Here is a 24604-nt window from a genome sequence, read left to right as displayed (position 1 = left end):
CGATCTCGTCCCTACTCTGCAAGCTGTCTCCCATCTGTATCCTGTCACCTGTGGCATCATCTGACCAGGAGCCTGGTGAGTCTCCGAGTAGAAGACTATATCTCTATCTCTAAAGCTGTCCTCAAAGGCACCTACATCAAGTCTGAGGGATCCATTGCAGTTCCAGGCTGCCAGCTTTAATTTGGTCCCATAGGTCTCGCACCGTCATGTAGAGCGTTGCTCCACGATGACCACCCTCCCTTCTCTATAAAATGCTATCTTTCCCTTTTCTCTTGCCGCTCTAATCTCTGGCATAACTTCCTTCATATGTGCAAGCTGTAAAAGAGTAAGATCATCACCAAGAAAAATGCCTGTATTCTTTAAAGTGGGTCGTCTCTTCAAGAACTCCTTCTTCGCCTCAATAGAGGGGAAGCAAAGTATGAGAGCTCTTTCCTTTGATGTTTCCCCGTTGCCTCCGCTTTTTTTGCCCACTCTCCAAGCTTTTGCGTGTGCCGGACTGTCAATCCCCATCAACACCATAAGCTCTTTCACCTCCTCTTCAACTTTATCCCTGTCTTTAAGGCCGGTAATCCTCACATGCAAAGCACGTGTACGTCTTCGTTGTTCCTCTTCCAAAGTCATGTTAATGATTGTAGGTGTAGGGGTTGTTATCTCCTTACCTTTACCCTTCTTGGCGACCTCTATCCACTTCTCCGCTTCATCCATCTTCTTTTGCGTCTTGGTGATGACTTCCACCCATGAGGAAGTCTTTGCTTCATGTTGCTTCTCTTCTTCCTTAATTGCCCATACTTGTTCTTTGATAACCTTGAGCTCTTCTATCATTGATGGCTGGATTTCACCTTCTTCAAGTCCACCATTTGCCTTGGCCTCTGCAAGCTCCCTCTGAAGAGCTGAAATTACGTCTTTGAGCGTGTTGACTTTCCCGTGAAGGTCTTTGACTTCCGCTAAGAGGTCCTCCTTCTCCTCTTTCCACTGCTTACCCTCATTGAATACCATTTGGAGAAAGTTGGCTTTCTCCTTCCACCATCCCTCCATCTTTGCCTTCCATTCCTTCATTTCCTTTTCCACATTTGTTATCCTCTTGTTTGTGATCATAAAGGTCGCCTTCATCGGGTTGCGCAAGGTGGAAGCCATGGAAGAAGCGAGAGAGAGAGAGAGTTATGCTGCCGCCTTGGGGGCCTGAGCAAGGGTGGGTAGGGAAAGCGAGGCGGACAGCCTAACGGATAGATAGACTGGCCATTGCCAGCAGAACTGTGCGGCGTACAGGGCAGCAGGGGCGAGCGAAGCAGGCGGCGCTAACAGGGCGGCGGCGGAAGCGAGCAGGCGAGAGGGGGTGACAGAAAGTTCGAACAGAGAGGGGGCGGCGAACAGCAGGCGGGAGGGGGAAGCGAAGCAGGCGGCGCTAACAGGGCGGCGGGAGAGAGAGAGAGAGAGAGAGAGAGAGAGAGAGAGAGAGAGAGAGAGAGAGAGAGAGAGAGAGAGAGAGAGAGAGAGAGAGAGAGAGAGGAGGAGGAGATATATTAATATCTTGCAAAAGACCCAATGGGTCTATGAGACAAAAGGTGTACAATGTGTATGGAATCTCATCATGGAAAAAAAAAGACAACATAACAAAGAAAACTAACACTAATCCCTACTAGGTAAATGTAGATATGTATGGATGATCATCATCATCGTGAATACAAAGTGGGTGTAGAGGATAGGGGGTATGAGTGTGGAGAGGGAGCTATCCATCGATGTGTGGTAGGGCTCCATAAAGGATGTCTAGCATTGGCGGAGGGTCCCTAGATCTACAGGGCCCAGGAGAAGCTCGGACAAGGTAGCAGCTATAGATGCTCGGTGGTAGGCGAGGATCTCATCAATTTGGGGCTTGTGAGCCTGGGATGCTCAAGGTCCAAGGCCGTCTGGCTCTCCAAAGTGTGGTGGCACGAGGTAGGGTAACGCCAGTCGAGGGGTGAGATGGTGGGTCCCTCGTTGCTACTACGGTGGCCTCATCCGTTTGAGTGTCCTCCTGTGGGCGGAAAAAACTCGTGATGGTAGATTGAGATGGGTGCTGAGGTCGAGGATCTCTGAATAGTAACTCTTTGTGTCGTTTGATCTCCAACAGGAAGAGTCCAAGACAACGTTGATTTGGATACTCCATAAGTGGAGATACTGCCCCAAACCCCTCTCTGAATAGGTAGTGGAATCTCGCCCTTGATCTTATAATACACTAACAAATATAATGCTCCTCAAACTCTACTCGTCCATGGCACAATCTACAGAGTCTGCTCTTTGTAGGGACCCTTGCTGCTCTGCTAACCTCAATCTCGAGCCTATGGGATGAGACCTTGAGCCGACCAAGTGCTATCCTCATGGCATGTGACATGAAAACATCTAGGTACCTTGGCCTTTGTTTGACTCCGTCCTCTGTATGGGTGGTAGGGGCTCCCCTCGGGTAATCCATGTATCTCGAATGTGTAACTGTAGCAAGTCATCAAATTACCCTGTTCCTGTCCACATGTGTGAGCCTTGGTGTAGGGGGAGTCTGGGTCATACTGAAATGGGAGTAGTTGGCTCATCTGTAGCCCGTGTGTGGTGAGACTGTAGTGCCAGGTATGGTAACCGTGACAAATCCATCGCCAGTATCCTCTGCATGTACATAAGTCTGGAATAAGGCCTCTACAACCATAGGTGTTGTAGCAAACTCTGCTCGAATGATATGGCGAGGGACAGATGGTTTGCTGCGTATCAATTTGGATAGCATCAAAATATGTGGATGCTCTATGCGCTGTCAATCTATTGCTGATAGCCCAGAATGGGGATGCATACATCATCGCCGGAGTCACTAGTGTGTCAAAAAACCAGCCCTTTGTCCTAGGCTCCTGGAAGTGTTTGGTGGCACTATTTCGCTAGGAGGGCAAGTGCAGTGTATCCCCTAGTCAATCTTTCTGTGATGCCCGTCTCATGGAGAAGCGGCTGTCGGAGCTCGTGAAAGTGACCCTGAAGTAGTGTCTGCTACCTCCACCGGGCTGCCCATGTAGGTGATTTCTGTACGTTTCCTCACACTAGGGGACGTAATACCATTGTTTAGGTGTGAACGTTCCAGGGCACCGTCTCATGAACAACACACTCATCAACACTTGAATGTGGACCAACAGATAGCTGAAAGTACACAACACTGTTCCGCCCTGATCTGGACAGGCAGTAGGACAGAGTCAGACATCTTTTTAGGGCTGAGTGGGACCAAGAGGGCTGTAGCCAGTGACCAGCAACAGAGGATGAGAAGGCGTGGACCAGGCGGCAGCCTCACAAGGCTGTGAAGGGCAGCGTGGAGCTTTCATTAGTGCAGCCAGCAGCAGCCCGACAGGAGGAAAACGCCAGAATTGTGCTGGTCGGCCAGATTTGGTCCAGTCGGCCAGTTTTTGCAAGGGCCTATATAAAGAGGGCCAGGTCTCTTAGTCATTCATTCAAGTTCCCACTTGGGACTTGGGTCATTAGTTAGAAGTGCAAGAACCTTTTCAAGGGAAGCTCAGCTTCCAACATGGCATTGTAACAGACAGAGGCTTCCAACATGGCATTGTAACAGACAGAGGCTTCCGCATGCTAGAATGGTATCAGAGCCTACTTCAAGTGCAAAGATTCAGCAAAGAAACCAGAATTTTTTCTCGATCATGTGGTTGGTTTTCAGACGCCGGTGGACTACCCCTTTCGGAGTGACTCCTATCCCTCGAAGGACGGTTGGTTTTCAGCCTCCGGAAGTCTCCAGACGTCTCCCACACTGATAGTGGATGGTCAAACTGCGTTCCGGAAAGGAAGTGCATTTTCCTGCAATGGCGAGCTTCGACGACGAGAGAGACCAAGAACCATGGGACCAGAGTGCACCAGGCAGCCCAGCTAGGGCACCAGGCTTGAGTGTTACAGATATGTTCCAGCAGATGATGCGAGCAATTGCAGACCAGACAACCAAGTTGGACGAGCAGAATGCGCAGATCTTGGCTCTAGAAGAGCGTACCCGTTCTCTAGTGTCGCGTTTTCCATCTCCTACTCCCTCTCCTTCCGTATCCCAGATTCCAGATCCTCGACAGAGAGACCCTCTCGCGGGGTCACGACTGCAGCCGAGCTCCTTGCTTGAGTTGCAAATGCGTGCATTGGAGATCCGACAACGTGAAGACGAAGCCATGCGACACGTGGAGCACGAGCGTTACCTAGCAGCTTCGGACGCCAAATTGACACCGGCGGCGCTCTCAAATCATTTTTCCGAGAAAATGAATTTCACTAAGTATAATGGTAAACTCGATCCCACAACTCTCTATTCATGGTTGCATCAGTTTGAAGCTTACTTTGCTGCAATTAGAAAAACAGATATTGACAGAGTGATCTTAGCCGGTTGGTATTTGGAAGGTGAGGCCATTCCTTGGTGGACTCAGTGGGCTCATGCCCACACCAGATTAGGTATGGCAGCTTATGTGTGGGACGAGTTTGTCCGCGACCTTAAGCAGCGGTTTCTACCGCCCCACTATCTTGAGCGACTCGAAGACGAGTTCAGGGGAGCGCGTCAGAACGCGCAACCAGTCCTTCAGTTTGCCAATAGAATTTCGACTTTATGTTTGCAATTAGGCTTATTTGATACGGACAAGAAAGGGCAGTTTTTATATGGCCTTGACACGCAAATCCAATGGGAGGTGCGTATGTTTCGGCCAGCCACCTTTGAAGATGCACTCTCGCTTGCGCAGAGTGCAGAAATGAAACATAATGGTGGCAAGTCCAAGACTTCCCAGCCGGCTTCTCCCAGGGCTACCGCCTCGGGGGGCAAAGGCCAGAACCAGACGGGGTCTTTCCCAGGACAGAGCCCGGGAGCCTCTGGCTTCAATAACTCGAACAATGCATCTAAGCTTACTCCAGACTAGAAAGTGGAGGCAGGCAAGACAGGTGGCAAGTTGAGTGCCGAGGAGCTTTCTCAGTACAAGGAGGAGGGTAGATGTTTCTTTTGTCGTACAAAAGGACATACTTCTCGGGATTGTCCTAAGAAGCCTCCAAAGCCCGCCGCCGCTACCTCCACAGCTTCCGTTTGGTGAGCTCAGCTCCCACACAGATCCCAGTGGCTACCCCTAGTTCTTCAAACCCCGGTGCTTCAGTTGGAGCAATTATTAGCCGGGAGCTCAAAGATAAGTAGAAGGGCGCCCATGACCAGGAGTATGAGCGCAACAAATTGCTCAAGTCCTTTGGTTACATAGGTGGCCAGAGAGTAGTCGTCTTGTTTGACAGCGGCAGCGCGGAGGATGTGGTCACGGAACAGGCCGCTAGGCGTGCCCGTTTCGACCTGACTTCGGTGGACAAACAGCTTGAGGGTTTTAGCACAGGCATGACAACGAGCGTCAAGTATGAAGCTCTAGGTGGTAAGTTAGTTATTAAGGGCATAGAATTTGTGCATGATTTTATGATTGCCCCTCTTGTAGGAGGAGACATAATTTTTGGTATTCAGCGGTTTCACAAGTTTCTTCCAGATGTCAAGTGGGACAAGCACACGTTCCAGATCAATCGGAATGTGTCAAACGCCCCAGTGACCATTAAGTGTGAGCCGGGAATTCCGAACTTTCTGCTCATAAGCCACTTGCAGGCTAAGCGAGCATTCAGGAAAGGCGCACAGTGTGTGATGGTATACATCCAGACAGCCTAGACGGTGGCCAGTGCTTCCAAGAAGTACTTGGCTCTCCATGAAAAGTTCCAGAAGATTTTTCTTCGGAATAACCTCCCTCCCCAACTTCCCTCGTCCAGACCGGAGGACCACAAGATTGACCTTCTCCTAGGCTCGGAATCCCCGAGCAAGTTTTCGTATCGCCTTTCCAAGGCAATGGAATCGAAGCTGGACCGCCAACTCCAAGAATTGTTGCAATCTGGCTTCATCCGCCCCAGCGTGTCGCCATTTGCAGCACCGATCTTATTTGTCAAGAAGAAAGATGGGTCTTCCCGTTTGTGTGTCGATTATCGTGCACTCAACAAGCTGACTATCAAGAGCAGATTCCCGATTCTCGATGCCTCGAATTGATTATATTCTCGAGATTAGGTTCTCGGGCAACGGTCCCAAGGGAGGATCCTCCAAGGGGTGATGTGAGAGTGCCAGATTCATTTCTCAGGAATGAAGACCAAGACAGTGTTCAGAGTCAGAGCAAGAATGGATTGGGAACTGGAGGGAACAGATGCATAGATTTGATTTAGAGTCAGAGTGGTTTTGGAGACCGGGTCGGGTTTCAGAAAAAAGGGTTGCCAGGGTTGGATGGATGACAGAGGGACTCCGGGAAAAGAGTGGGATGATGATAGTCATCCAAGGAAAAGGTTGGAATCCCGTCATCAAGTTCAGCAGAGGGGGATGTCATGTGCATGAAGTGCCATGGACATTTTCAGATGCTGGTCCAAAAGAGGCAGCCAAAAAAAGAGTAAAGAACCAGGATTATGGAGCACAGAGTGCAAATTGGCTAGTGTGGATTTGGAGAAGACCAGGATGCTGTCGGCTGCATGAAAGGGTACTGTCGGTTGCTTCCAGGAGACGTTGGCTGTACCAGAGACCAAGGCGGCTGAAGGAACATCATGACATGGCAAGGCGGCTGCAAAACGTAGCATTTTATGATTTATTAGCCAGTCGGTTGGCCGACTGCTGGTCGGCCAACACTTCACTTTTCCCAAGGGCCTATAAAAGGCACTCAAGGCTTATCAATGTATTCATTCAACTCTTTATGAGTTGGATCCTTAGGGTCCTTAGTGTAGGACTGTTTTGGTGTATTTCACCTTCTCAAGAAGGCAGCCTATGGCTGTAGATCTAGGGTACCTTACTGTACCATATGAATATATTGAATTTCCAGCTCTCTCTCTTTGTCTCTACTCTCCCTTCTGTCTGCGTTTTTGCATCAGCATGTTCTAAGTGGTGTTTAGGGCTGAAAGAAGACTCTCAGAGCTTCCGCGTGTTACGTTGGTATCGGAGCGCCAGCACTCAGCAGGATTTCTAGTGCTCCAAGAGCAGTCCCAAGAGAAGGTGCACAGTCCGAGGCAAGGAACACATCTAAGGGTAGATTGTTTGGGAGAAGGAAGAATTAGGGTTAGGTTAATTCATGTGGGAGACATACACAGAGAATCAACAAGAGAGAGAGAGAGAGAGAGAGAGAGAGAGAGAGAGAGAGAGAGAGAGTTGTGGGGATAAGTCAACTCATCAAAGATGTGAGTGTGTGACTCCCCTATCACACATGTATATTGCACTAGTACACATAGTGCACTTAGTACATTAAAAGTACTAAGTGTACTATGTACTATAACTTATGGGCTTGTACACACTATAAGGGTGGGCATAATGCCTTTACCCCAACAACCTCCCACTTAAAGGCAAAGTGCCCTTAAATGAAGGAAAAGAAAAATCAGCATGTACATGATAATATACAAGGCCATATCAAGGCTGAAACTGGCCTCATCCAATGCCCATCAAGTGTCTGCAATGAGCAAACCGCTCCGGAGGCAAACTCTTTGTCAACAGATCAGCCGGGTTGTCATCCGTATGAATCTTAACAAGCTGAATTTGCTTGTTCTCTATCACCTCTCTGATGAAGTGATACTTCACATCCACATGCTTCGTCTTTGCATGAAAGACAGGGTTCTTTGCCAACTGGATGGCACTCTGACTGTCACAATGCAACAATGGAATATCCCCTGTATAACCCAAATCAACCACTAACCGAGATAGCCATAATGCCTCCTTGCAAGCCTCTGTGGCTGCAATATACTCGGCCTCTGTAGTAGATAAGGCAGTGCACTTCTGGATCCTGGATATCCATGACACAGCACCTCCTGTGAATGTACACACATAACCGGTAGTAGACTTCCGGTTATCTGGATGACCGGCATAATCCGAATCCGTGTAACCATGCACTAATGCATCCTGTTTGCCAAAACAAATGCACATATCCTGTGTGCCCTTCAGGTATCTCATGACACCTTTCACTGCTTCCCAATGCTTCTTGCCAGGGTTGGCCATGTATCTAGAAACCACTCCCACTGCAAATGCAATGTCCGGCCTAGTAGCAACCATGGCATACATGAGACTGCCACAAGCTGAAGCATACGGAACCTTGGCCATATCAGCCCTGTCTCTATCCGACTGTGGGCTGTCCATAGCACTGAGTTTCACATATGGAGGCAAAGGAGTACTAGTCTTCTTCCCCCCGTCCATATTGAACCTCTGCAAGACTTTGCCAATGTATTCCTTCTGAGACAAATACAACACATGCTGATTTCTGTCCCGAAGTATCCGCATACCCAAAATGTGATTTGCATCACCCAAATCCTTCATATCAAAGGTTTCATGCAGCCTCTTCTTCAAGGCATCCATCTCTTTACGAGATTTCCCGGCAATCAACATATCATCAACATACAAGATGAGGATCAATAGACTGCCATCCAAAGCTTTCTTGGTGTACAAGCAGTGATTTATGTCACTTCTCCTGAATTTCTGTGATTTCATGAATGTATCAAATTTATGATACCATTCTCTTGGTGCCTGTTTGAGCCCATAAAGACTCTTTTTCAGCTTGCATACAAGCTTCTCCTTTCCACTCACTGCATAACCCTCTGGCTGTTGCATATATATCTCCTCATGGAGATCACCGTGAAGAAAAGCAGTCTTCACATCCATCTGAATCAAGTCCAGATCATCATGTGCAACCAAAGCTAATACAGCTCTAAGTGTGGTCATTTTGACCACTGGAGAGAAGATCTCATCAAAGTCCACACCATATTCCTGCTTGAAGCCCTTAGCCACTAACCTGGCTTTGTATCTTGGCTTTGCATCAGGTGCAACTTTGAGCCTGTAAACCCATTTGCATGGCAAAACCTTCTTGCCTGCAGGCAAATGCACCAACTTCCAAGTTCCATTTTTATGCAGAGAATCCATCTCTGACTTCATGGCACGCTCCCAAAGAGCTTTGTCTGCCCTCTGTAAAGCCTCCTTATAACATGAGGGCTCCCCACAGTCAATAAGCATCAAATAGTCAACCCCTGGAACAAACCTGTCAAGGGCTCTGGAGGGTCTTGTGGACCTCCGTACCCAATGACCATCATTTGCAGGTTGCTGTCCAGCCTGCATATCACCCATTGGTGGCTCCTGTTCCATGCCATAAGGCTGAAAAATCATGCCCGGTATCTCCTCTAACTGTGGCATATCCATAGGGATATCTTCTGCCATCTCTGGCTGTCCATTTGGACCATTTTCAGCACCATTTAAGGGCTGGTTTTCCTGCTGTAATGGCTGATTTACAGCCCTTGGTTGTTGTCCATGATGTCCATCATCATCAAAGATGACTCTGCCAGGCTCCTGTTGCCTTGCAGGCTCCTTATACATGCATGTTTCATCAAAAATGACATCATTGCTGCGTATAATCTTTCTATTCACGGGATCCCAAAGTCTATACCCCATTTCACCTCTGTCACCATATCCTAGGAATATGCATTTGTGAGACTTAGGATCAAGTTTGGTGCGCATTTCTCTGCGTATGTGCACGTACGCAACGCAACCAAACACTCTCAAGTGCTTGTATGACGGAGGCGTCCCTGTCCATACTTCCTCTGGCACTTTCCCACCAAGCCTCGTGTTAGGTGACCTATTTATAAGGTGAACGGCTGTCATAACAGCTTCAGCCCAAAAACCATGAGGTAATGCAGCATGTGACAACATAGAACGGACCTTCTCGTGAATGGTCTTGTTCATCCTCTCGGCTGTCCCGTTTTGTGGAGGATCATAAGGAGTAGAGAGCTCCCTCTTGATGCCTTTAGCATCACAAAAGTCCTAAAACTGTTTGGACATGTACTCTCCACCATTGTCGGAACGCAAAGCCTTCAGTGTTTTGCCAGTTTGATTCTCAACATGAGCAACAAACTTCTGAAACACTGAGAATGTATCACTCTTCAAACGAAGAGGATAAACCCACACCTTGCGTGTGGCATCATCAATGAAAGACACAAAATATTTTGCCCCTCCCAAAGAAAGCTGAGGCATCTCACATGCATCTGTATGCACAAGCTCTAATTGAGCATCTTTCTGTCCAAGAGCTTTCTTGTGAGGGCATTGCAGTTGCCTGCCATATATACAATGCTCACAAAACTGAAAACTTGAAAACTTTAGAGAAGGCAAGTAACCCAAACGAGACAATTGCTCCATTCCCTTGACACTCATGTGTCCCAACCGACTATGCCACAGAGAAATTTCCGGCAGCTCGGTTGCATTTACATTAGCATGGTGACAAACACCTGCATGCATAAAGTAAAGAGTGTCCACCTTAGAGCCTCTGGCAACAACCAGTGAGCCCTTACTAATCTTCCACTTTCCACGACCAAATGTGGTAACATAATCAGCATCATCAAGCTGTCCAGTAGAAAGCAAATTCTTCTTGATCTCAGGCACATGCCTGACATCATGGAGCATAAGCTGTGAGCCATCTGAAAAAACAAGCCTCACATCATCTCTGCCAAGAATCTTGCATGCATGGTTATCACCCAAATAAACCACTCCTTCATTGCCAGTAGTATACCTGACAAACAAGTCTCTGCAACCTGTGGCATGAAAGGAGGCACCTGAATCAATGATCCATGAGTGCATACCATGACCACCTGTAAGAAGTGAATGGGCATCAAGTGAAGACGTAAATAGGACCTCATCCTCACTGCCACCTGCATGTGACACATTGATTTCTTCAATCTTGACTCCACTTTTGCCCTTTGGCTTTACATCTTTGGCTTCATCTTTCTCTTTGTCTTTGCCTTTTCCCTTTTCTTTTTGATCATTTTTCCATTTGTAGCATTGCTTTTTAATGTGTCCCTTCTTGCCACAATAATGGCATTCCAAATCCTTTTTGGAGCGAGACTTGCTCCTTCCCCTTTCTTGGCTTTTCCCCCTTTGCTGGGATCTCCCACGTGCATTCATTGCATTGGACTTTCCAACAGAGTTGTTTTTCCTGTTCATCTCTTCTTGAAGAAGAGCACCCTCAACATCTGCATATGACAGCATAGCATTCGAAGTGCTAGTGGCTGTCCTGAATGTGTCCCAACTCTCTGGCAAAGTGCATAACAGAAAAGTGGCTTTGAACTCATCGTCCATTGCCAACTTTTGATTAATGACCTGGCTGACAATACCATTAAACTCATTTAGATGGGCTGTCATAGACGCCCCTTCCTTCATCTGAAGACCTATGAGTTTCTTCAACCAATACACTTTGCTTGAGGCACTTTGTTGGGCATACAAGTCCTGCAATCTCTGCCACATTCCCCAAGCTGTCTTCTCTTCACGAATGCTGAAAAGTAATGAGTCTGACACAGACAACATGATAGTAGATCTTGCCAGCTCATCCATATCTTCCCACTCTTCAGCAGTAAGAGAAGCGGGCAACACACCCCTTTCTTTGATAGGCTTGTGCTGCTTTTTCTGGAGCAACACATTGTAGCACTGGGTTTGCCAAATATCATAATTATGCGAGCCTTCAAGCTTCTTGATGTGAAGCAATGAAGAGCTCTCACCTGTGGTTGCCATAGCAATATGCAACCTGTCAATGCCTGACTCCCTGCAAAATGTGCAAACATTGCACCAAAAGCACACAAAGTGCTCACAGTTGTTCTCCCAAGTTTTATCTCCCACTGCGGAAGCAAGAATGCAACTTTTCTCCCACTGTTTGTGATGAAATCACCAAAATCTGGTTGCTGCAGATTTTGGACAGCACCTTAAATGTGCTCTGTTGCCCTTCCAAAGTACTGTACATCAGTACCAAGTGCTCACCAATGATGTACCGCAGTACCAAGTGCTCACCAATGATGTACCAAACCTGTACCGGCAAGTACAGCAGCTGAAATTGAACCTTTTGGTCACTCAAAACAGTGTACAGCCATGCCAAAACTTGCACAAAGCTGTGCCAAATCTGTACCAGCAGGTACAATAGCAATAAATGCTCTCCTGGCTGTCCAAATGAGTGAAAATCAAACTTTTACAGTCCTGTACACTGCATACAACAGTCCCGAAGAGAAATTGGGCAAAAGCCCCTTGACTGCCAGCTGATTTTTGAGGATTCAAGGCATAAATGTCTTGCCTGCTGCTTTGCCAAGCTCAACAAGCATACGAACTTGAAAAGCCACTTGATTTAAGATCAATTTTTGATCATACATGGTACATTGACGCACATGAAGGCATCCAGAGTGTTCACGATGCTTCCCCCTGGCCACATATACATCAAATACATGAAACCCCCTTGATTTACAGGCACATTGAGTGCTTGTAAGGCATCAACACATTATCCACAGCATCAAATGCGATTGCCTGCATGCAAATCAACCAAATCGGCACAAAAGTCCCTTGATTTGCACTGCAATTTGCTGCAATTTTGCCCAAATGTGCGATTTTTCACATCATACAGCATGTATGAGTGCTTAATTGCACAATTACATCAAAAGCCCCAAATTTCGACATTTAATTTCCTACAAATTGATCCTGATTGTGACCAATGTCACCTAATTTTGCCAATTTTGCTCAAAAATTGAGCAATTGGGCACCTGTACCTGCTCAATTGTTGATTGTACTTGCTCAATTGCAGATCCCAAAAAAAATAGAGAAAAATACCTTGTAATTTCTGATTTTTCTTCAATTTGCAGGCTGAATGATGATTGCAGATGCTGTTGCAGGAGAGGGGGGCAATTCTAATGCTGGTGCTGCGTCAGACTCGGTGCATGGCGGTGCTCTTGTCAGTCGGTGTATCAGGAGAGGGCGACCTCCTTTCTCCTGTGTGAGGTTCTATAGATCTGTCGGTGTGTGAGGATAACCCAACTGTGCTTGGACTTAGAGCTCCGTCTGCCAAAACCTGCCTGCGCTTTCAACAAGTCGAGCCTACTCATGCGTTTCGATTTCAACGTGTCCACATGATTGCTGCAGTGCTGCTCTTCTGTTGTTGGTCGCTCCTCCTCGTTGGGTCACGCCCGGCGCCTCAACGCTAAAGGAGAAGATGACGTGGAGCGTAGCGTACGAAGCGTACGTTAAAAAAAAAATTTCGAATACTGACGGGTCGGCGACGCACGGCGCTCGACTCCTCCGGTTACGCGAAGGCTCTAGCACGGCGCCCGATTCAACGCCCGCCACCTTCTTCGCTCGATTGGCACCCGCCTGCTTCTTTGCTTGATTAGCTGCGCCTAACTCCTTATCTGCATGGCTGCTGTGACCCTGATGCAAGCTGCTCACGCTGAAGGGCCTTTTGGTCGCTTCTGGCCTCTTCACACACAGGCTGCGCCCAGCCCTAGACCACGTGCTCGCCCAGCCCTAGACCGAGCACAAAGGCTCTTCACGACTGTTGGCTACCTTCCTAAGCCGATTGCTACTGCACAGAGATTCGAAGGGCACCGGCTCTGATACCAATTGTTTGGGAGAAGGAAGAATTAGGGTTAGGTTAATTCATGTGGGAGACATACACAGAGAATCAACAAGGGAGAGAGAGAGAGAGAGAGAGTTGTGGGGATAAGTCAACTCATCAAAGATGTGAGTGTGTGACTCCCCTATCACACATGTATATTGCACTAGTACACATAGTGCACTTAGTACATTAAAAGTACTAAGTGTACTATGTACTATAACTTATGGGCTTGTACACACTATAAGGGTGGGCATAATGCCTTTACCCCAACATAGATCTCCAAGGAGGATGGTCGGTGTTCAGCAAAGCCATAGGGAAAAGGCAGTCCGTGGGTGGATGCCAAAGGGCATACCGGTGAGTCCATAGGAATACTGGTTCCAAGGGATGGTAGTCATCCAAGGGTGGAGCAAAGATGCCAGTGATCAGCCTCAAGGAAGGACACCAAGACCTTGTGTTCAAGGGATAGGGCATGAAGGCAGGGGGACTCGGTGGATTAGGATGCAAGTTCTTCAAGCAGAGCCGTCGCGGAGGATAGCAATGTTTTCTAGGTTAAGTCAAGTTGCCAGACGTCCAAGGATGACAGTGAGGAGAGACGGCAGGAATGAGGGATGATGACAGTCATCCAAAGAGGTAGGTTGGATCCCCGTCATCAAGTTTAGTAGGGGGGATGTCACGTGCATGCCACGTGGACATGCTTCCGCCCTGATCTGGACAGGCAGTAGGACAGAGTCAGACACCTTTTTAGGGCTGAGTGGGACCAAGAGGGCTGTAGCCAGTGACCAGCAACAGAGGATGAGAAGGCGTGGACCAGGCGGCAGCTTCACAAGGCTATGAAGGGCAGCGTGGAGCTTTCATTAGTGCAGCCAGCAGCAGTCGATAGGCAGCCAGCAGCAGCCCGACAGGAGGAAAATGCCAGAATTGTGCTGGTCGGCAGCATTAAATGCTAGTTGGCCAGATTTGGCCCAGTCGGCCAGTTTTTGCAAAGGCCTATATAAAGAGGGCCAGGTCTCTTAGTCATTCATTCAAGTTCCCACTTGGGACTTGGGTCATTAGTTAGAAGTGCAAGAACCTTTTCAAGGGAAGCTCAGCTTCCAACATGGCATTGCAACAGACAGAGGATTCTGTGTGTTACATTGGTATCAGAGCATCAGGCTCAGCAAAGCTAAACACTGAATCAGTCCCATATGATGGTGTACAGGTCCAAGGTACAGGAAAGTACACGGATACGAAGCCCAAGGCAAGGAACACAGAATCGGGAAGAGCTCCCAGGAGGTTTGTTGGTGGTGTTCCACAAAGCTAGAGGGGATGGCAGTCCTGTGAGCCAGATAGGTTCTCGGGCAACGGTCCCTAGGGAGGATTATCCTCCAAGGGGTGATGTGAGAGTGCCAGACTCATTTCTCAGGAATGAAGACCAAGACAGTGTTCAGAGTCAGAGCAAGAATGGATTGGGGACTGGAGGGAACAGATGCATAGATTTGATTCAGAGTCAGAGTGGTTTTGGAGACCGGGTCGCGTTCCAGAAAAAAGGGTTGCCAGGGTTGGATGGATGACAGAGGGACTCCGGGAAAAGAGTGGGATGATGACAGTCATCCAAGGAAAAGGTTGGAATCCCGTCATCAAGTTCAGCAGAGGGGGATGTCATGTGCATGAAGTGCCATGGACATTTTCAGATGCTGGTCCAGAAGAGGCAGCCAGAAAAAGAGTAAAGAACCAGGATTATGGAGCATAGAGTGCAGATTGGCTAGTGTGGATTTGGAGAAGACCAGGATGCTGTCGGCTGCATGAAAGGGTACTGTCGGCTGCTTCCAGGAGACGTCGGTTGTACCAGAGACCAAGGCGGCTGAAGGAGCATCATGACATGGCAAGGCGGCTGCAAAACGTAGCATTTTATGATTTATTAGCCAGTCGGTTGGCCGACTGCTGGTTGGCCAGCTCTTCACTTTTCCCAAGGGCCTATGAAAGGCACTCAAGTTTCATCAATGTATTCATTCAACTCTTTATGAGTTGGGTCCTTAGGGTCCTTAGTGTAGGACTGTTTTGGTGTATTCCACCTTTTCAAGAAGGCAGCCTATGGCTGTAGATCTAGTGTCAAAACCCCATAGGATCTCCTTGTAGAACGCTCCTGGTACAAGACTCGAAACGTGCAAACAAACAAATAAACAAGAAGAGGGGTGCAGGCCTGACTCACCTCCCAACCATGACAGTCGTGGGCAAGCCCACAGTCTTGGCTGTCCCCATCGAGCCACGAGCTGAGCTAACTAGGTTGACGTACCGACCAATCTCTACCTCGCGACGTCCCATACCGCCACGAAGCTACCCTCGCGGGCCTCGAGATTGCTGCCAGCCTCAGCTGCGTAAAGCAGGTGCACGTCTGCACTAGATCCAGGCTCCAGACCATAGAACTCTCACAAATCATGCGAGACTCTATATGACTAATGACTAACCTTGGCCACCCTTTTATAGGCTCTTGGCCGGTCATCGGACGTCCACACTTGGACGCCCGCCTGTCCATACTTGGGTGCCCGCCCGTTATTCTATCCCTAACTCAGCTCGCAATCAGCTTGCCTAGCTCCAAGCTTCCCCAAACCTTGAAGCTAGTCTTGTGTGCGTGTAGCACACGGTAGATACACACTTTGCACATGACATACTCCTCTTCCTCTAAGAGCTCACTCCTGAGCTCACTAAGAAGCCAGGGTAATCTCTCTAAAGAGTAGTCAATGTCTCCCATGTAACGATGTCTATTAGAATAAAATCTGTCTAGCACTTCTAATAGATTCCTTCGCAACTTGTAACATTTCTTGCATATCTTGCAAAAAATTACGTGCTACATCATGCTGAAGTCCTAAGAATCCTACTGTAATAACAGGTGATCTAGGTTGAAAACGATACATAAGCATGAAAGGACTAAAACTTGTACTTGTATGCTTAGTATTGTTATAAGCAAATTCTAACATAGGAAGATAATCCTCCCATGAACTCTGTCTTTTGGATACATATGCCCGAAGCATATCCTCCAAAATTTGATTCACTCTTTCAGTCTGGCCATCAGATTGAGGATTATCTGAGGAACTCAAATTCAAAGTTGTTTCCAACTTCTCAAAAACAAGTTTTCAAAAATCACTCGTAAACTTAGAGTCCCTATCATTGACTATGTCCTATGGTAACCCGTACAGTCTAAACAATTGGTCGATAAACTGCCGTGCTAATTGCATAGCTGTAAGTCGGTAAAAATCTAGCCATTTTTGTCAAGCGATCTACCACAACCCAAATAGAATCGTGGCCTTGATGCGTTCTTGGCAATCCGGTAATAAAATCCATGGAAATACTTTCCCATTTATTACCTGGGATTTGCAAAGGATGCAACAACCCAGCCTATCTAAAGCGTTCAGCTTTATTTGCTTGACAAACTTGACACTTGAGAACATAAACAAAGCAACCCTACTAGACCACCCTCTCTATCACGGGTTCTTTGATGAAAAAGCACATACTATCTGAAAAAACAGCAGCATGCATAAACAAAACAGCAGGCTTCTTGAACACATACCTTTCTTTGACCTCATCTTCTCTACCTACCGACTTGCTCGTTCATGAGGCACGCTCTGATACCACTGTCAAAACCCCATAGGATCTCCTCGTAGAACGCTCCCGGTACACGACTCGAAACCTGCAAACAAACAAATAAATAAGAAGGGGGGTGCAGGCCTGACTTACCTCCCAACCATGACAGCCATGGGCAAGCCCACAGTCTTGGCTATCCCACTGAGCCACGAGCTGAGCTAACTAGGTTGACGTACCGACCAATCTCTACCTCACGACATCCCATACCGCCACGAAGCTACCCTCGCGGGCCTCAAGATTGCTGCCGGCCTCGGCTGCGTAAAGCAGGTGCACGTCTGCACTAGATCCAGGCTCCAGACCATAGAACTCTCACAAATCATGCGAGACTCTATATGACTAATGACTAACCTTGGCCACCCTTTTATAGGCTCTTGGCCGGTCTTCGGGCGTCCACACTTGGGCGCCCGCCCGTTAGTCTATCCCTAACTCAGCTCGCCAATCAGCCTGCCTAGCTCCAAGCTTCCCCAAACCTCGAAGCTAGTCTTGTGTGCGTGTAGCACACGGTAGATACACACTGTGCACATGACATCTAGGGTACCTTGTTGTACCATATGAATATACTGAATTTCCAGCTCTCTCTCTCTCTCTCTCTCTCCTCTCCCTTCTGTCTGCGTTTTTGCATCAGCATGTTCGAAGTGGTGTTTAGGGCTGAAAGAAGACTCTCAGAGCTTTCGTGTGTTACACAAGATAACACTAAAGATAGAGATCGCACAGTACACCACCACTGGGGCCGCGAACACCCCCTCCCCCTTGTCAATATTGTCCTTTTTGTACTATATGAATATACTCAAACTCAGCTCTCTCTCTCTCTCTCTCTCTCTCTCTCTTCTCTCCATCTCTTTTGCTGGTGTTTTGCATCTGCCATTAGGCTGTTCCAAGATGGTGTTTAGGGCTGGAAAAAGACTCCCAGAGCTTCTGGATGTGACAATGACCTTGGTCTTCCCAAGGTTAACAAATAAGCCCCTCTGCAAACAGAAGTCCTATAGGGCATATAAGCAATAAGCACTGTATCATCAGCATATAAGCACTGTAGTCCCTCCTGTTGTCTGCAATAAGCACTCTATCATCAGCATATAAGAGAATAGACTCGAGTATGCTTGCTAGGCATGCCCCTTCACCTCTCGCTCTGTCAATCAAGTCTGAGATCTCGTCAATGTATAGCCCAAAGAGGGTGGGGGATAGTGGGCAGCCCTGTTTCACCCCAATAGTATTAGATATCTCGGCATCTCACCCTCCCAACCACCAACTCATATTTTTAAATAATGCCCCAAATCATGTCTGATAGAACCCCAAGGATCTGTAAGCGTTGTATTAGGTGATCACGTGGCACCGTGTGAGTTAGATCAGCGCCATTCTTCAGGAGGCAGCACAGACCGGGCTAGCAGAGTTTAGAGGTCCTTGCGATGATGTGGTACATCACCTCTTGCTGGGCCTTTTCTAGGGCGTGTATTGGCCAGGTACAGTGGTTGATACGCAACTTCCGTTGGGCAGGCAACGATGGCAGGGCATGGGCCAAGGTTGCTTGGAGAGTCATCATTCAGCCTTCTTATAGAGGCAGCCTAGGCATTATTGATCCTTCTATGCAGAGCAGAGCCCTTCTGGGAAAGCTGATCATCAAAGCCAATTGGCGAGCCCTGGAAGGACTTTCTCATGGCCCGCATCTGAGCCCACACTCCAGTTCTTGGCGGTTTGGTCCCCCAACCCCAGATGGATCTTCATCGAGATAAGGACCCGCGGCCTGGTCCCTGAGCTCAGCCTTGGAGGACCGATTTACGGCCAGCCTCTTCTGAGCCTGGGACCACATTCATTCTCTTCCAAGCCTGGGACCACATTCATTCTGCTCTTCGCCAATCTCCTTTAATCCCAGACGAGGAGACTTAGTTAGAGCCTAGACACCATTTGTCTGGAACCCCTTGATTACCCTTCCTAGTGGCCACATGCTAGGCTCCCGTCCTAACATCTCATGGGATTCATTGAGCAAGGGACCAGCCCAATCTCTTGGAGAGTGGCTCACCTTTAGGTGGCTCCCACCAGAAGCTCAGGAGCGGAGCTTGTTGGGATCCAAGGCAGAGACAGCTGACTGAGCCTGCTGGGATCCAAGGCAGAGACACCCCCCCACCAACAACCAACCCCCCCCCCCCCCCTCTTCTTTTCTCCCCCTCTCGATAGAGGACCTTAGCAGTTGCAATTTAGAGAGGGTGAGAGTGGTTTCATGACCACAGAGTGTTGAACCTCCCCCAGTCAAAGTGGCCAGAGAGATGGCCCCCGAGGACGGCCCCGACATCCCCTTCTTTGAGTACACAATCCGTCTGGGCCGCAAGATCTAGATGCCAGAGGTTGATAGTATGCCGGCAGCAGTACTGAGGGCATCTCCGCGCGTTTCCTCTATGTACTTAGCCATTTCGGCTGTAGTTTTGGTAACTAATGGAAGGATCTTTCCTTGGGAAAGAAAAATCTGAACAGGTTGAGCTAACTATAAAGAAAGCAAGAAAACCTCATGTAGTCCTCTGAGGAGCCTTGGACCGGTCTACATTAATTGTTGCTATTCAGGCTGAATCTATGGAATTGATGTTCACTCCCTTGGCTGGTTGCTCCAAAACTCAGTTAGGCAACTAGTCCGCTAACTCTGCTACAAGTTGGGTTAGTTGCATTAATTTACGCTTGCATTAATATTCACATTCAGCCTGTTTTGCCCTTCTATAGAGTAAGGCTCACAATTCTCCATGTTTCATGTTTACTCTGTCCATAAAATGCTGGTTGAATGTCTTGATAGAACTCAGTGTATGTAAAATTTAAAGTTCCTTTACTTTGTTGTGAGAAGGAGAAGACTCGGTTATTGTTTTCGTTGTTAGCCCAACTCTTTTACGTGTTTGGATGCGCTAAATAATCTTTTTGTTTTGCAAAGTATATAGCTGTACTAATTCTTTCTATTTGCTACTTCCCTTAGTGCTAGGCTTCATTATGGCTGAGTTTGCCCTGCATCTCCGGAGGTTTGACAGAAACTCAATACAAAGGGCTTTGTGTGAATATATGCTCTTATGTGTGTGTGTGGAGTGCGTGTGTGAGAGCATATCTTGATACAGAGTTCTACACCCACTATTGGGCACTGATGACGTTAGTGGGGATGTCGTAGTATCTGGTCCATACTATGCATGATGGAGTTGATAGTTATATAGTCTTGTGGGTTGACTACCATGAGTATATAACATGCACGTTCCTAAAAGGTGAATTTGGGCATTTTCTTGGATAATTTAGGTATATATATAACTATCTTTGTTGGCATTGACTCCTGTACTTGCTCAAGGTATTGGCTGAAAGTAGGGCTGCTTCACATGGAGAAAGTGATGCCAAAATAGAGCATATCAATCATGAAGATGATCATGAAAAAAAAGGTTAGTTTGCCATCATTTTCATTTTTGGTTGATGTGAAATACCACATGCACATACACATGCCACAACATGCATGATCGTGTGTTGGTATCATTTTTCCACATGTCACTGATTTTTTTTCTTGGTATGCATTTTTGTATTAGCAGCACCAATAATGCCAAGGCCACCATCATCGATTCGAACTCCAAGTACCATTGGCACCTTTGGTCCTGAAGAGTTCAGTGCCAGGTTTGTGCTGGTTCCTTGTATGGCTGCTTTTGCCTTATATTTTTGCAATGCTGGTTGGCCATTGGTACTGAGGCTAGCCTTTGCAAAAGGGTAAGAAGATACTTTCATGAAGTAAAATTTTGGCTTGAATGCTCGGCTGCAGGTTTATTCGCAGTGCAGGGTTGGTGGCTGCTGCTGTAGGTAAGAATTTGTCTCGAGTAGGAAACTCCGTCAAGGCAACGGCGGCTGACATATTTCATCCTGATGGTCGGAGACCAAAATAGTGCCCAAATTGTATATTTACATTTGCAGTGCACTTGCAAGGTGGGCTCTTTATGATGTGGCAGTGCAAAATGACTGGAGTCTTAAGGCTTTTTCATGCAGTTGAGTGAGGGCAGCTCAAGCTGATCTTCTGGCACGGTAGGCTAACTGTGTTGGAAATCAAAGCTTTTTCTAGCTTACTGTGGCAACACTATCCCTGCCAGATTTTCATTAGGTGGCTATATCTTTAAAGTTTGAATGAGGTGAATGTATAGTAGATTGGCGTCCATGCACTTCAAATGGATATATTTGTTGTCTACCTCGAGTCATCACTACTCCGTACAACCTACTGAATGTTGGTTTGTTTCTTCAAGGGTATGGTCCTAGTCATTGGAGTCTTCGCTGCCATCTTAAAAGTCTACAAGTTAGTGTCTTGCATGGAAGTTTGGCAAGGCTTTTTGACACACTAATAAGTGCCATAAAATTAGCAAGTGGACATGTAAAACCATGCAGCCACAATGCAAGGTCTGTATCATAATAGGTTATCACAATTTGCTGAACCTTATGATGTTTGAATGCATTGTGAAGTGCTTAGTCGCGAGGTCTGCACCATAAAGTGAGGAGATGGTTGCCATAATTTGCTCAACCTTATGATCGTTTGAAAGTGAACGTGAAAACTTAGCTACAAGCTCATGTCCTGTGAAATCTTGGAAGAGGGGCTATATCATTAGTCTATTTGCATCTCCTTAGTTTCCAGGCATAAAAAATTATGGGTCCTTGCAAGTTTGTTTCTACATCTCTCTGAAGGAGCATACATGTAGCTCGTCTCCTCTACAAAAAGTATTTCTTTCAAAATTTAATGCTATATGCACTTATACACAAATTGTAGCACGGATTGGTCTGCAGGAGTCGTTGTAGGAGTAGTGTGTTTCAAGGTTGTGTTCAAAATAATGTCTTCTCATGTTTTTCGACTCAGACATTGCCTAGATTTAATGCACATGAAATTACCATGATGCCCATCCCAAGGACAAGCGTGATCTCACACACTGCACACAAGTGTTTCTATGGATTTGCAAGAGAGTATGAAAACCTTGTCCTTATTTTAATTATTATTATGTGTGCTAACCTTTAAATGCGAAGGTAGCAAGGTTGTTGCAAACGTGGACCTAGAAAATTGAAGTGTGAGCTGAATGAAAGAAATTTATGCGAAGTGTGGTGCAAGGATGGCTGCTTGGGATGCTGCTATGCAAGGTGGATGAGGAGGTTGATCGGCTTGGAAGGAGAGAAGCTCACAATTTTGGTACCTGACCTGCACCTGCTGCTGTATGACCTGACATGCTTTTATACATTCCTGTGCTCAAGATGTATGGCCTTGCCCTGCGCTCTATATCCGAATCATACATAACACAGTACCGTTAATTTGCTGTATGGCTCTGTACCTACTGACAATGAGCTATATGGTTCTGTGCTTGCTGTTGTATGGCATTTGATCTTGCGCTTCCAGCCTGTAAAAGCTGTACCCATCCTATCATACAGCTGTACAGCCCTGTCCAGCTAATGTACAGCTCTCTGTCGCTGCTTTATGGCATCCAGCTGGTGTCAGTGTACAATGCTCTGTTAGCTTCGGTCATACTGAGCACCTCTTCAGGGTCATTGAGAGGCCCAGTTACGCCGATAGATGTCCCAGACCATGAATATGGGGAGACTTAAGGCCTTATCAGCTCTTATATAGGATTGCAAGGGGCTGGTCGATGGGTGAGACTGGGCCAACTTGGTTGTGGGGGTAGACCAGCACATTTACGCTTTTTTTTTGGGGGGGGGGGGGGGGGGGGGGTGTTAATTGACATTCATCCTCTGTTGGGGCCTTATTTTTACCCACAATTTCCTAGCAATCTACTCCTTACGTTTGTTGTGCATTCTAATCAGATTATTTGCTTTTGTGAGCATCTAGCATTGGATGCTTTTCAATTATGCCTGAGTTCAATTAGCTCAATAAGTAACCCACTGTCACATAGCCTTAACCTACAGCTAAATCTCAAGAAAATCACTCATTCTCATGCAATTACACAATAGAGTGCAAATTAAAGCTAAGACATAAGCACATTGGAACTCACAAATCATTGAGAAATTTTCACTAACATAGCATAGTTTGAAGCTTTAGTAAGACTAAATACTAGAAAACAATTCACAAATTTAGTACATAATGTAATGTGGTCTATTATAGGGTAGTGAAATTGGCTTATATTCAAATGGATAAGATAATTGTGGATGGTTCACTTATGCAATGTACAGAACTTATATCTTAACCTAGTTCTCTATTTTAAACATTTCTAAGTAAATAAGGGGAAGGCACATTATCAAGCATATGCTGGTGCTTTTACGGATTCCCAGAGCTATAGATTACATGCCAATTGATGGATAAGGGAGAAGTCACGCAATCTGATTTCAAATATTTTTCACCTTTTGTTGGTGTAGATGCATGATCCACTTTAATTGTGTTGAATCTACAATGTGGAACCTTCTTGGGTGTCCATCTCTTTGTGTGATGGGGTCTAGTAGCTTAAATCACCTTGTCAAAGCTTTGAATCTTTGTCCGAACACTGTTCATCTATTGCCCTTAGCATTCCGGACATGTGTTGTGGTGACTCGATCGACTTACTATTTTTGGTAAGTGGTCAAATTCCAATAAAATTTTCGAGCAAAAGAACTACTTGGGCATTTTGACTAATTGCCAACTATGTAAGCTCATACTAGTTGCTTTTGAGTATAAGCCCATATGGGTTTCTAATCTACAAATGTGGATTTCTAATCTACAAACGCTTTGAACAATATTCTTAACAAGATTACAATAATATGAATGCTTCGCTTATAAATACGCCTAAATTTAGTGTACTAAATATACATGTACTAAATATGAACATATTATACACACATATGTATATGTATATGTATGTGTGTGTTTATATATATGTGTGTGTGTGTGTGTGTGTACACATATGTACATGTATATGTATGTATGTTCACGTGCACACGCACACAAATGCATGCATATATACACGTGTGGATATGTATGTATAAATACATATGTATATATATGCACAAACACACACATATATGCACGCACGTGCGTGTATATATCCACACACATGTATATGCATACCTTATATATACATGTGTGTGTGTGTGTGTGTGTGTGTGTGTGTGTGTGTACATATATATACATATATATATGTGTGTGTGTGTGTGTGTGTGTGTGTGTACACACATATATACGTATATATAAGGTATGCATATACCTGTGTGTGTGTGTATACATATACATATGTATATGTATGTATTTATACATGCATACCCACACATACACGTGTATGTATATGTGTGCTTGCATGTACGTGTGCGTGTGCGCATGTGTGTACATACATACATATACATGTATATATGTGTACACACATACACACACATACTTATATATATATATATATATATATATATATATATATATATATATAATATCCACATGTATATATGTATGTACATATGTATGTATATGCATATTTATATATTTATTTATTTCTAGGTATGTATGTGTGTATATATACACATATATACCTATAAATATATATATGAACACACACACACACACACACACACACACACACACATATATACACACACACATGTATATATATACTCTCTCTCTCTCTCTCTCTCTCTCTCTCTCTCACACA

The 24604-nt window shown here is 46.2% G+C and overlaps 1 protein-coding gene across 8 annotated transcripts in view; it reads left to right on the top strand.

Moving 5' to 3' along the window:
* The window catches only part of LOC147617506 (uncharacterized), a 47083-nt gene extending 25608 nt beyond the window's left edge, over positions 1-21475 (top strand). For 4 of the 8 annotated variants that reach the window (XM_086775763.1, XM_086775764.1, XM_086775756.1 and 1 more), the window contains 3 exons: positions 20323-20410; positions 20552-20636; positions 20779-21475. In XM_086775763.1, coding sequence (XP_086631889.1) covers positions 20323-20410; positions 20552-20636; positions 20779-20899 — 294 coding nt within the window. In that variant the 3' untranslated portion in view covers positions 20900-21475. The remainder of the gene's footprint in view (positions 1-20322; positions 20411-20551; positions 20637-20778) is intronic. The other 4 variants (XM_086775757.1, XM_086775760.1, XM_086775759.1 and 1 more) reach the window with 3 other exon arrangements.
* Positions 21476-24604: the final 3129 nt, after the last annotated feature.

This window comes from Cibotium barometz, chromosome 36 (assembly GCF_041138505.1).
Source record: "Cibotium barometz isolate CiBa-2024 chromosome 36, ASM4113850v1, whole genome shotgun sequence".
NCBI lineage: Eukaryota > Viridiplantae > Streptophyta > Polypodiopsida > Cyatheales > Cibotiaceae > Cibotium > Cibotium barometz.
Note: the sequence above shows the minus strand (reverse complement) of the source record. Positions and strands in the feature narration are given on the sequence as shown.